Below are 12319 nucleotides of genomic sequence, written 5' to 3'. Positions count from 1 at the left end.
CCAAGAGAAATAGTAAGTAGGCTATTGATCTGTTATTTACTAGGGCTGGCTGTATGCTAATGCAGGGGGGATGGGGGGGGGGGGGCATGTAGAGGTACAGGTAGTATGGGGTGGGGGGTAAACTTCGGGGGTTAAGTAATGATTTAAAGTTATGGCTGTGTTTGTGGTTTTAAGTTTGTCCATTAAATGTGGCTGTGTGTGTGTGTGTGTGCGCGCGTGTGTGCGTGTGTGTGTGTGTGTGTGCACAAGCGCCCAGGCTGGAGCGTGCATGCTGATGGGTGCTGTTCATAGTGTGTAATGTCTGTGCTTATCATCAATCAATGAAAAAACGTCCAAGATCGAACTTGTGACAGTTTGATTGATTGATTGATTGATTGATTGAAAACTGTATTAACAGATTGCAGAATGGGTACAGTACAGTACAGCTCAATACATACAATTGTTAAGGGGATGCAGACCAGAGAAAGACTTTCGTCTTGTTTACATCAGGGTCCCCCATTTTCAATTCATCATAACATATATGACATACATGACATACAGATAAACAGTACTGCTACATCTATACATTTATGACATACCAGATTTGCAAATACAGTACCGTTTGTGACATACAGTAGAGTAAAGCTAACATCTAGACATCTAATATAAGCCATTTCTGTCTTCCTGGAGATTGCTAATCCATTTGTCAAGATATATGTTCCAAAGCAATAGGCCTAGACATGTCAATGTAGTATTTATCCATACGGTTTATGATTTCATAAAATACATATAGTCTCTACAGCTTTAGGCCTAATTGATATCCGGATAGCTGTTGCAAACAAGAAAGCAGGCTTTTAGGCCTGCATGCATTAGTGACCAGCAATGGCTTACATATTAAATGAGCTGTACAGATACATTTTTGATAGGAATTTGATAATTGTGTGGAGTACTTTACCATTTTGGAACTCACTAGTGTATTACCTGGGCTATGCGCTTTGGGGGAACCATACTGTATGTGCTGTATGTGCATATATATGTATAGCTTGTGAGTTATAGGCCCATATGAACAGGCTTTAGGCTACTGTACCTTGAGTTATCTCCAGTTCATATGGCAATATATATATATATATATATGACCACAACAGCCTCTGTTGATTACCATGTTATGTCCCTACCTCTTCATTGTATTTGCATGATTATTATTATAATTATAAAGATATATTATCATAGTATTATTATATTATTTTACATATTTTTTTAATCAGAACTCACAGCCTGTTTGTGGTTTGTTAACATTATTAACGTGTTAAATCGACCTGCCAGTCTATTCATGCACCTCAATCCTCACAATATAATTAAGCAAATGTAGTGTGGACAATGGCTGTTGTTTTTAATGACACCTCTCCTCTCTGGTCAACGGTATAGAGAAACACTCTATACACAAACTGACAATTATTTGCCAGGTATATTTACATGGTGCTAGTGGATGGTCCAAGCCACATTCTCCAGCTATATGGTTTATTCTCTCTCTCTCTCTCTCTCTCTCTCTCTCTCTCTCTCTCTCTCTCTCTCTCTCTCTCTCTCTCTCTCTCTCTCTCTCTCTCTCTCTCTCTCTCTCTCTCTCTCTCTCTCTCTCTCTCTCTCTCTCTCTCTCTCTCTCTCTCTCTCTCTCCCTCTCTCTCTCTCTCTCTCCACAGACTATGGAATACTCAGGGGTCCCGTCTATAACATTGATAGTTGGCTGTGGTCTGTCCTGCCTCGCCTTGATGACGCTGACGGTGGTGTACGCCGTGCTGTGGAGGTAATTATTACAAACCTAATAAACTGACACTCATCTCAGTGAAGAAGAAGAAAATCCCTTGAATTGACATGTTGTACTTTCATATCGCCAGCCCTGTTGTTGTGAGCACATGGTTGTCATGTTGTTGTGAGCACATGGTTGTCATGTTGTTGTGAGCACATAGTTGTCATGTTGTTGTGAGCACATAGTTGTCATGTCGTTGTGAGCACATGGTTGTCATGTTGTTGTGAGCACATGGTTGTCATGTTGTTGTGAGCACATGGTTGTCATGTTGTTGTGAGCACATGGTTGTCATGTTGTTGTGAGCACATGGTTGTCATGTTGTTGTGAGCACATGCTTGTTATGTTGTTGTGAGCACATGGTTGTCATGTCAATGTGAGCACATGGTTGTCATGTTGTTGTGAGCACATGGTTGTCATGTCGTTGTGAGCACAGGCTTGTTATGTTGTTGTGAGCACATGGTTGTCATGTTGTTGTGAGCACATGGTTGTCATGTTGTTGTGAGCACATGCTTGTCATGTTGTTGTGAGCACATGGTTGTCATGTTGTTGTGAGCACATGGTCGTCATGTTGTTGTGAGCACATGGTCGTCATGTTGTTGTGAGCACATGGTCGTCATGTTGTTGTGAGCACATGGTTGTCATGTCGTTGTGAGCACATGGTCGTCATGTTGTTGTGAGCACATGGTTGTCATGTTGTTGTGAGCACATGGTTGTCATGTTGTTGTGAGCACATGGTTGTCATGTTGTTGTGAGCACAGGCTTGTTATGTTGTTGTGAGCACATGGTTGTCATGTTGTTGTGAGCACATGGTTGTCATGTTGTTGTGAAGCACATGGTTGTCATGTTGTTGTGAGCACATGGTTGTCATGTTGTTGTGAGCACATGGTTGTTATGTTGTTGTGAGCACATGGTTGTCATGTCAATGTGAGCACATGCTTGTTATGTTGTTGTGAAGCACATGGTTGTCATGTTGTTGTGAGCACATGGTTGTCATGTTGTTGTGAGCACATGGTTGTCATACACAGGCCTTAAGGTTCAGCAGGGCTGTTTCAAGATCAGATATGGGGCTCTTATCTTATCCTAATAATCCCCTCCCCCCTTAACCCTAACCCTACCCCCCCCCCCCCCCCATGCGAGAGACAGTCCCTGCTTACTTATCTTATCTTATACTTACTTATCGTACAGCATATGCTACAGTGACGTGTCATACTGTATATCAAATGAAACAGCAAATGATGAGGTCTCTGGAGATAATTATGCATTATTTTTTTTACCTCACCCAGAATCACAATAGGAAGCCAATGAAAATATAATGTTTTAGGCAAATGTGTGCATCAGGTGGGAAGTTATAGCCACTGTGCCAAACTCACCACAACACAACTCCATGACTTGGTCGATGTCAGGAGCAAGGTTTCTTCTGCAAGGTGAAAGACTTTGTCAGTGAGCATCTTGCTGTGTTGGTGATGTGCCTTTCCATCGTGACATCAGTTACCCACATTGTCACAGTGTGCGCATTTGCTTCGTCAATCCAGGGTACATTTGATTTGATTTGATTTGATTTGATTTAATTAAGGATCCCCATTAGCTGGTGCGATAGCAACCAGCTAGTCTTCCTGGGGTCCACACACAAAAAAACATACAAAAACAATCACTATTGCAAAAACAAAATTATTAAAAGTCAGTACACACAATGCATAATGAAACTACTGTAACAATTAAGATAGCTAAAATTACATTAGTGTAAAATAAAAACAAAAAATTACTTTACAGTGTTAAAAACAATTTAAAAACAATTTAAGGTTATTTTTTAAAGGGAATTCTCCTGCTTTCTTAGACTGTATATACTGTATATACTGTCTGAACACTGTCTTCTCACTGTGTTCTCCTGCTCTCTTAGATACTGTATATACTGTATATACTGTCTGAACACTGTGTTCTCCTGCTCTCTTAGATACTATATATACTGTATATACTGTCTGAACACTGTCTTCTCACTGTGTTCTCCTGCTCTCTTAGATAATATAGATACTGTATATACTGTCTGAACACTGTGTTCCCCTGCTCTCTTAGATACTATATATACTGTATATACTGTCTGAACACTGTGTTCTCACTGTGTTCTCCTACTCTCTTAGATACTATATATACTGTCTGAACTCTGAACACTATCTTCTTCTCCTCTCTTAGATATATACAGTCTGAACACTATCTTCTTCTCCTCTCTTAGATATATACAGTCTGAACACTATCTTCTTCTCCTCTCTTAGATATATACAGTCTGAACACTATCTTCTTCTCCTCTCTTAGATATATACGGTCTGAACACTATCTTCTTCTCCTCTCTTAGATATATACGGTCTGAACACTATCTTCTTCTCCTCTCTTAGATATATACGGTCTGAACACTATCTTCTTCTCCTCTCTTAGATATATACGGTCTGAACACTATCTTCTTCTCCTCTCTTAGATATATACGGTCTGAACACTATCTTCTTCTCCTCTCTTAGATATATACGGTCTGAGCACTGTCTTCTCTGTCTTCTCCTCCTCTCTTAGATATATACGGTCCGAGCGGTCTATCATCCTAATCAACTTCTGCTTGTCCATAATCTGCTCCAACATATTGATCCTCATCGGACAAACGCAGACACACAATGCGGTAAGTCCCCCTTCTTCCTAAGATGCACTCAGCGCCGCTCGGGTAAATGTGCAGTTCGCTTAACGGTCACGACCGGAGTGTTTTTTTTTTCCCCCTTCTCCATACAACTCTCTTGGCGACCGGTGAAACGGTGACACGGTAGTGTTGCGCTGCCTTGTCCTCTGGTGTGAATGAGGGTTGAGAGCTGAGGTTAGGTTAGGTTAGGTTTACTTTATTTGTTCAAGGGGGACAGTGTACATTAATAAAACATTTTACAGATGTAAATGCACCCAATTTTAGCCAAAAGGCTAATTTCCATTGGCAGTCCCCCCCCCCCTGCCAGAAGGTACAGGCTAAAATCCTGTGTAAAAAAAAGGGTTAGCAATAAAAACAGAATAAAATCAAGATAAATAACATTAGAATAAAAACACAACAAAAGCACATAGACATACGATAGGGATACAGGTCACAATACAGTCATGGACACAAGGACAGAGCACACCATGACATATTAAGAGACCCAGACATAGACAGACGCACCATATCCACACACACACATACACACACAGACACCTCAGTGTTGACAGTGCTGGTTTTCAATGAGCCATTCCTTAACCCTGCACTTGAATGAATGGTATGATGTGGACACTCTAATTGTTTGAGGAATTGAGTTCCATTGGCGGGATGCTCTGTATGAGAAGACGGCCTGGCCAAATACACTTTTATGTTTAAAGGGAGGTGATCCATGGTCGTGTTGGTTACACAATGGGTCTCCTCTGGCTGCTCCGCCACTGGGTCAGGAGAATGTTTTGACGACTGCAAGCATTGTGTGTTTTCACACCTTTGTGTTTGTAACTGTCTGTGTGGCTTCCTATTAGTGTTGTCAAAAATATCGATTTTTCTATACATATCGATTCTGAATATTTAAAACGGTTTCAATACTCATCATTTCCCGCAATATCGATATTTAATTATTCACACACAAGGGAGTTGCATTGTTCATTTCAATACATGTAATAGTACAGTAGTCCACACACACACACATGTGCATTCAGTTAAGTTGGAATATGACTGTAATACAAACAGTTCAGTTTGTCAGGTACATGCAACACAGATTACAGTGTTTACATGTTCTGCAATACAAATGATTGAAGTGAGATGAACAGACTGAACTTTATTTGATTAGATAAAACATGTTGACAAAGTTTTACTTTGCAGTTGAATTTTTTTTTATATTTATCTTCTCTTATAGTACCAGATAGAAGCTGAGGAGAATCAACCAGCAACAAAAGCAAAATTTATTTAAAAAAAAAATATATATATATTTATCTTTTTTTCTTCTTCTTATTTTTTACATTTTAAGATTTAACCTTTTTCCCCGTGGTATCGAAAATGGTATCGAATATCGATACGTTTCAAGGTATCGTATCGAAGTTCTAAATTCCAGTATCGTGACAACACTGCTTCCTATGAACCCCCTCGCTTGTGACTCAGCTGACCAGGACAAGAGAGGCAAAGCATTTCCATAATATTCCTTCATATCTGCCTCAATCTATTTTACATACGTATCCTAGGCAAAGCAACTGGCTAATATATATCAAGGCGACACAGGCTGTGCCCGACACTATACCGTTCACACATTCATGCACAACAGCTTTTAAAAAGAATAGTGTATGCATAGCGATACACAAGACAATTGAGTCGTTCAGAAGAACGAGCCATATAACCTTTCAGTTTTCCCTTTACCTGAAATGTTTAGAAATGTTTTTCAAACCTAGTATTTATCCAAAGATGGTAAGTTGGAGTTTGCAGAGCTTTTGTAGTTAAAGACAGCAGAGGTTCAGCGCTACCAGGTGATGTAACTCCCACACAACACAGGCTCCATTTAGATCCTTTAGACGCCGCTGATATACATGGTCAGTCCACAACGTTTCAAAACAGACTTGTGTCTTCATCTCAGGAGGGGAGATGTCCTTAAGAAGGATGTTTCCAAAAAGTTATTGTAAATTGACACCCGGAGATTTCTAGTCTAGTCTAGTCATCATGAGAAATAGTGGGTTTATGTCAAACGTTGCCTCTGATATTGAAGGTGAGGAGGACTCTGCGATGGGTCTGATATTGAGGTGAAGAGGACCGAGCGATGGGTCTGATATTGAGGTGAAGAGGACCGAGCGATGGGTCTGATATTGAGGTGAAGAGGACCGAGCGATGGGTCTGATATTGAGGTGAAGAGGACCGAGCGATGGGTCTGATATTGAGGTGAAGAGGACTCTGCGATGGGTCTGATATTGAGGTGAAGAGGACCGAGCGATGGGTCTGATATTGAGGTGAAGAGGACTCTGCGATGGGTCTGATATTGAGGTGAAGAGGACTCTGCGATGGGTCTGATATTGAGGTGAAGAGGACTCTGCGATGGGTGTGATATTGAGGTGAAGAGGACCGAGCGATGGGTCTGATATTGGAGGTGAAGAGGACTCTGCGATGGGTGTGAATTTGAGGTGATAATGAGTGGGATCATCATCGCACCTTTCAAGCAATATAATAGGGTTCCACTTGAGAATAACAAGCCACACGAAAAAACCGAGGACATCTGTTAACGAGGCCTCTTTGCGACATACCCGACAGACCGCTTTCAGACGATGACTCACTCGCTCACGCAGTCACCCTTAGCCGCCTCTGCCCCCAGAGTGGCATCCCACAAAGCATTAGCTTGACATCGACGTCAATCACACTTCCACGCAAATGTCGACACACAGGTTACCCAGAGCTATGGCCATCTCAAGACGGCGGTACTATGAACGCTCCCGGTGGGAAAACATTGCATTAGGTTGAACACCGTTACATTTTACTGACATCCCGGGCCGTGTTTATAGGTTAGGTAAGTGTTTAAGTTACTGACATCCTGAGCCGTGTTTATAGGTTAGGTAAGTGTTTAAGTTACTGACATCCTGAAGCCCTGTTTATAAGTTAGGTAAGTGTTTAAGTTACTGACATCCTGAAGCCGTGTTTATAGGTTAGGTAAGTGTTTAAGTTACTGACATCCTGAGCCGTGTTTATAGGTTAGGTAAGTGTTTAAGTTACTGACATCCTGAGACCGTGTTTATAGGTTAGGTAAGTGTTTAAGTTACTGACATCCTGAGCCGTGTTTATAGTAGGGCTGTCCCCGACTAAGGATTTGGATGGTCGACTATGATTGGTAAAAAGTTGCCGTTAGTCGACTATTGGTAAAAAAAAAAAAAAAAAAATGTTAATCATTCCATTTGGGCTGTGGGGGCTGCTTAATGTCTGAAGGAGTCGACTGAAGGCTTCCTGTCCTCTGGAAAAGCATGCACCTGGTCCACTGATGGATACATCTTGATATTTGTCTAGTCTAGTGTGTTCACTAGATGGGTGAAATCCTCTTTCAGTGCCTCTGTGCCTGTTTTCGTAGGCAGTTAGCCTCTGGTATGTGTGCCATTAGCGTTAGCCACGCTTCTAGGCCTCTTTTCTTTTGGAAAGAATGATAAAAAAATATATATATTATATATATTTTTTTTGTATTCGACTAAGAGGAGGTTGGCCAGTCGACTACGGCTCCTTTCGACCGATTAGTCGACTAATCGACTAATAGGGGTCAGCCCTACTGACATCCTGGGCCGTGTTTATAGGTTAGGTACGTGTTTAAGTTACTGACATCCTGAAGCCGTGTTTATAGGTTAGGTAAGTGTTTAAGTTACTGACATCCTGAACTGTGTTTATAGGTTAGGTAAGTGTTTAAGTTACTGACATCCTGAAGCCGTGTTTATAGGTTAGGTAAGTGTTTAAGTTACTGACATCCTGAAGCCGTGTTTATAGGTTAGGTAAGTGTTTAAGTTACTGACATCCTGAGGCCGTGTTTATAGGTTAGGTAAGTGTTTAAGTTACTGACATCCTGAAGCCGTGTTTATAGGTTAGGTAAGTGTTTAAGTTACTGACATCCTGAGGCCGTGTTTATAAGTTAGGTAAGTGTTTAAGTTACTGACATCCTGAGCCGTGTTTATAGGTTAGGTAAGTGTTTTAAGTTACTGACATCCTGAGCCGTGTTTATAGGTTAGGTACGTGTTTAAGTTACTGACATGCTGAGCCGTGTTTGAATGAATGAATGAATGAAAACTTTATTTAACAGATTGCAGAATGGGTACAATACAGTACGGCTCAATACATACAATTGTTAAGGGGATGCAGACCTGAGAAAGACGTTTGTCTTGTTTCCATCAGGGTCCCCCATTTTCAATTCATATACTATTTATACATATACTAGATTGTTTGGCACGGAGGGGTAGCCGTGATTCAGAAGCTGCCCCACCACACATATGCCGCTCTGAGAGGGTTGGCCGCGTCGCAGAGCAACACCCTATATAGCGCACGGACATTTCACTCTCTACAGTCTACACGATACAAATCCTCAAAACGTACTGTTCTTCTCTCCAAAGGATGACACAGCAAGGTGTGTTCTTTTCATATACAGTACTACACTATTGCCTATTTGGTGATTTGGAGGAGAGGGAGAGAAAGGGCTCAGACTCTCGCTCACTGCGCAATGTTACTGTTTCATTACATGTGTGTGTGTGTGTGTGTGTGTCTGTGTGTGTGTGTGTGTGTGTGTGTGTGTGTGTGTGTGTGTGTGTGTGTGTTTGTTTGTGTGTGTGTGTGTGTGTGTGTGTGTGTGTGTGTGTGTGTGTGTGTGTGTGTGTGTGTGTGCGTGTGTGCGTGTGCGTGTGCGTGTGAGTATGTATGTGTGTGTGTGTGTGTGTGTGTGCGCGTGCGCGTGCATGTGTGTGCGTGTGCGTGTGCGTATGTGTGCTTGTGTGTGTGTGTGTCATTGTTTACAAATAGTAAAGGGTCTGGTCGCATCAGTGAAATGGCTCTGATGTTTTCTTCAGGTCCAAAATGCTCCTGGAGGTTATTACACTTGACGGGTGATTCTTGAGACAAGCCAGCTAATGGGCAAATCAGTGTGTATATAGGTGAACTAAGTATTTAAGTTGGCTCATGGCTATTTGGTGACAAGATGGCTTTTTGCCAACATATTGCTGGCAGGCGTTTCACTTGATGGGCTGTAATCGTGGAGACAAACCAGCTAATAAAGCATTAGTCTATTATAAACTCTCTTATAACATACCTCACAGACAATGTTTTTCCTCACACGTACAACAACAAACATTTCATCTACTACATTGTCTTGACATTTGCAGCAAATCAACACTCAATTTATCGCTGCACCTCGCCACCTCTCACAGTATGTCTTTCAAATCTGTTTGCGCTGATTGCATTGGTTTTATGGCTATTTAGTAAACATGACTGTAAAATGTATGAAGCACAAGCAGAAATCCCCTCAGTGTTGTATTCTGCTCGTTTGCCGTTGTGTTCAATGTAGAATAGTGTGATTTCATGAATGAATGATGAATGAATGAATGAATGAATGAATGAATGAATGAATGAATGAATGAATGAATGAATGAATGAATGAATGAATGAATGAATGACTGAATGAATGAATGATCATTACATTTATCTAGCACCCAAGTGGGGGTAAAGTCAAATACTGACGGCGGGTTAATGGCGATGGTTGTACTGAATGCTAAAAGCCATAATTTACTAGTCAGTGCTGGGGTTAGCAGTTTGGAGATCACACAGTACATGGAAGGGTAAATAGTAAATTAACTGCATTCATATAGCACCTTTTATCCAAAGCGCTTTACAACTTATGCCTCACATTTGACCCATTCACTCACACATTCACACACCGACGGCGGAGGCGACCATGCAAGGTGCCAACCTGCTCATCGGGAGCAGTTAGAGGGGGTTCAGTGTCTCGCTGAAGGGTGTAACCATGGGGTGGGGGTTTGGGGTTCACGTGAGGAGCCGTGATGCACGAGGGTCTGTCAGAACCTAATGGAGCTACAGTGGTGTGTCCTTGCTGGAGCCGTCCACTAATGGTGATGATGATGATAAAAAAAAGGAGCAGGATAAAAGCAGAGGCCTATTAGTTTGATTCCCTGTAAAACGTCTGAGCGAAGCGTGATGTCGATATCGCGGGTGGAAGGTGGAACATATCCTCCGACTGGACATCCATCTAAAATCGTGGAATTGAAAATACGGGACGAGTCGGGGGTCACTGCGGCTGGGGGAAGGCGAGTGGGGGGGGGGGGGGGGGGGGGGGGGGGGGGGAGAAAAAGAAAAGGCCAACCGGCGCAATTTCATAACAAGCGCTTCCAGTGAATATCTATCACTGTCTATCCCCCCCCCCCTTCGGCGACTGGCCGGTAAACAAACAAGTGGCTAATGTAGATTGTTTGGCACGGAGGGGTAGGTAGCCGTGATTTAGAAGCTGCACCACACATATGCCGCTCTGAGAGGGTTGGCCGCGTCGTCGCAGAGCAACACCCTATAGCGCACGGACATTTCACTCTACACGATACAAATCCTCAAAACGTACTGTTCTTCTCTCCAAAGGATGACACAGCAAGGTGTGTTCTTTTCTTTTCTTAAAGTGTTCCCCCGGTGTCACGACGTTCGCCTGCTTAGTCACGTTAACCAACGTGCTGCTTAACCACCTTCTAGCTCCAGCTGACTCCCAACTCAGTTCAAAAGTACATCTGAAAGGTATTCCATCATTGCAGTAGGGGAGAACGGGGGACGTTGTCACACTTTTTACTCTAGTGTGAATTGCTCATCATCAAAACATCTTTCAATAGTCATTCCTACATTAAATTGAAGCTTAAGATGTTGGCTTGAAATGTGTATCCCTCTCATTTTCCAACGTATTGTAACAAAGAGTTAATCACCTATCAAAGACACTCTGACACATTTTGACAACCAACCCCATCATGGGGATGGTTGTCACAGACTATGGGGTTGGTTGTCACACCATGTGTCAGAGTGTCTTTGATAGGTGACTGATTAACTCTTTATTACAATACGTTGGAAAATGAGAGGGATACACATTGCAAGCCAACATCTTAAGCTTCAGTTTAATGTAGGAATGACTATTGAAAGATGTTTTGATGACGAGCAATTCACACTCGAGTAAAAAGTGTGACAAACAAATCTTAAAAAGAAGACAAGAAGGCAGAACTAAATTTGAAAGTTTAATTGCATTAACAAGTTGACAAAAATACATAACTTAATGCATCTTAACATGAACATAAACAGGAAACACATCTTTAGGCCATCCTATATAACAAAATAAGAACACAATAAATCGGCCTAACAATAATAGCCTACACAACATGTGACAACCAACCCCAAATAAAATGTGACGACCAACCCCAACTGGAATGTCTTGATAGCATCAAGGCTAACAGCCATCTAACAACTAGTTAGCTAGATAACAACAATCTAAACTATAGCTATCCCTTCACACTTTTTAAGGGTAATAATTGTTTCATTATAAACCAATTGTGTAAAAGCCTAGAAGAAAAATACTGAGGAGCGGAATATTTACAAATGGACATGAAACACACAAAAAGTCCTCTCACCTCAAACTCAGCTGTTTCACTCCAAAGATGACAATGTAGGTGAACTCTGACCCCAATTCTGGATATTTAAATACCAAAGTATGGGAGACAGGACCCTCTGGTAGTGAAATATAGTGAATGTGACAACCTACCCATGTGACAATGTCCCCCGTTCTCCCCTACTGAACAGCATATTTGGATGTTTCTGGGGATAATAATGACTATTCCATGTAGGGGTTTGACACATTTTATAAACTCATATCCTAACTGTGAGAACCTTGAATATGACCGATAGGAATATCGTTGCATATTGTGATGGACCAAGCAGCCAGACACAAAAATGAGGGGTATTTATTATTTACCCAAACAAAGGTTTAACAAATACATAATTTACAAACAGAATATAAATGGGCCCAAAAA

The 12319-nt window shown here is 41.6% G+C and overlaps 1 protein-coding gene across 1 annotated transcript in view; it reads left to right on the top strand.

Annotated features, from left to right (window-relative positions):
- Nucleotides 1-1745: 1745 nt before the first annotated feature.
- Nucleotides 1746-12319, top strand: part of LOC311234783 (adhesion G protein-coupled receptor B3-like) — a gene marked incomplete at both ends in the record, with an annotated part of 98210 nt that continues 87636 nt past the window's right edge. Inside the window, 2 exon segments of the mRNA XM_084322027.1 lie at nt 1746-1780; nt 4340-4442. Of these exon segments, the coding sequence (XP_084178153.1) occupies nt 1746-1780; nt 4340-4442 (138 nt within the window).

This window comes from Notolepis coatsorum (genome assembly GCF_963971535.1).
Source record: "Notolepis coatsorum genome assembly, chromosome: 9".
Taxonomy (NCBI): Eukaryota; Metazoa; Chordata; class Actinopteri; order Aulopiformes; family Paralepididae; genus Notolepis; species Notolepis coatsorum.
The sequence above is the reverse complement of the archived record's forward strand: the minus strand, read 5'-3'. Positions and strand labels throughout refer to the sequence as shown.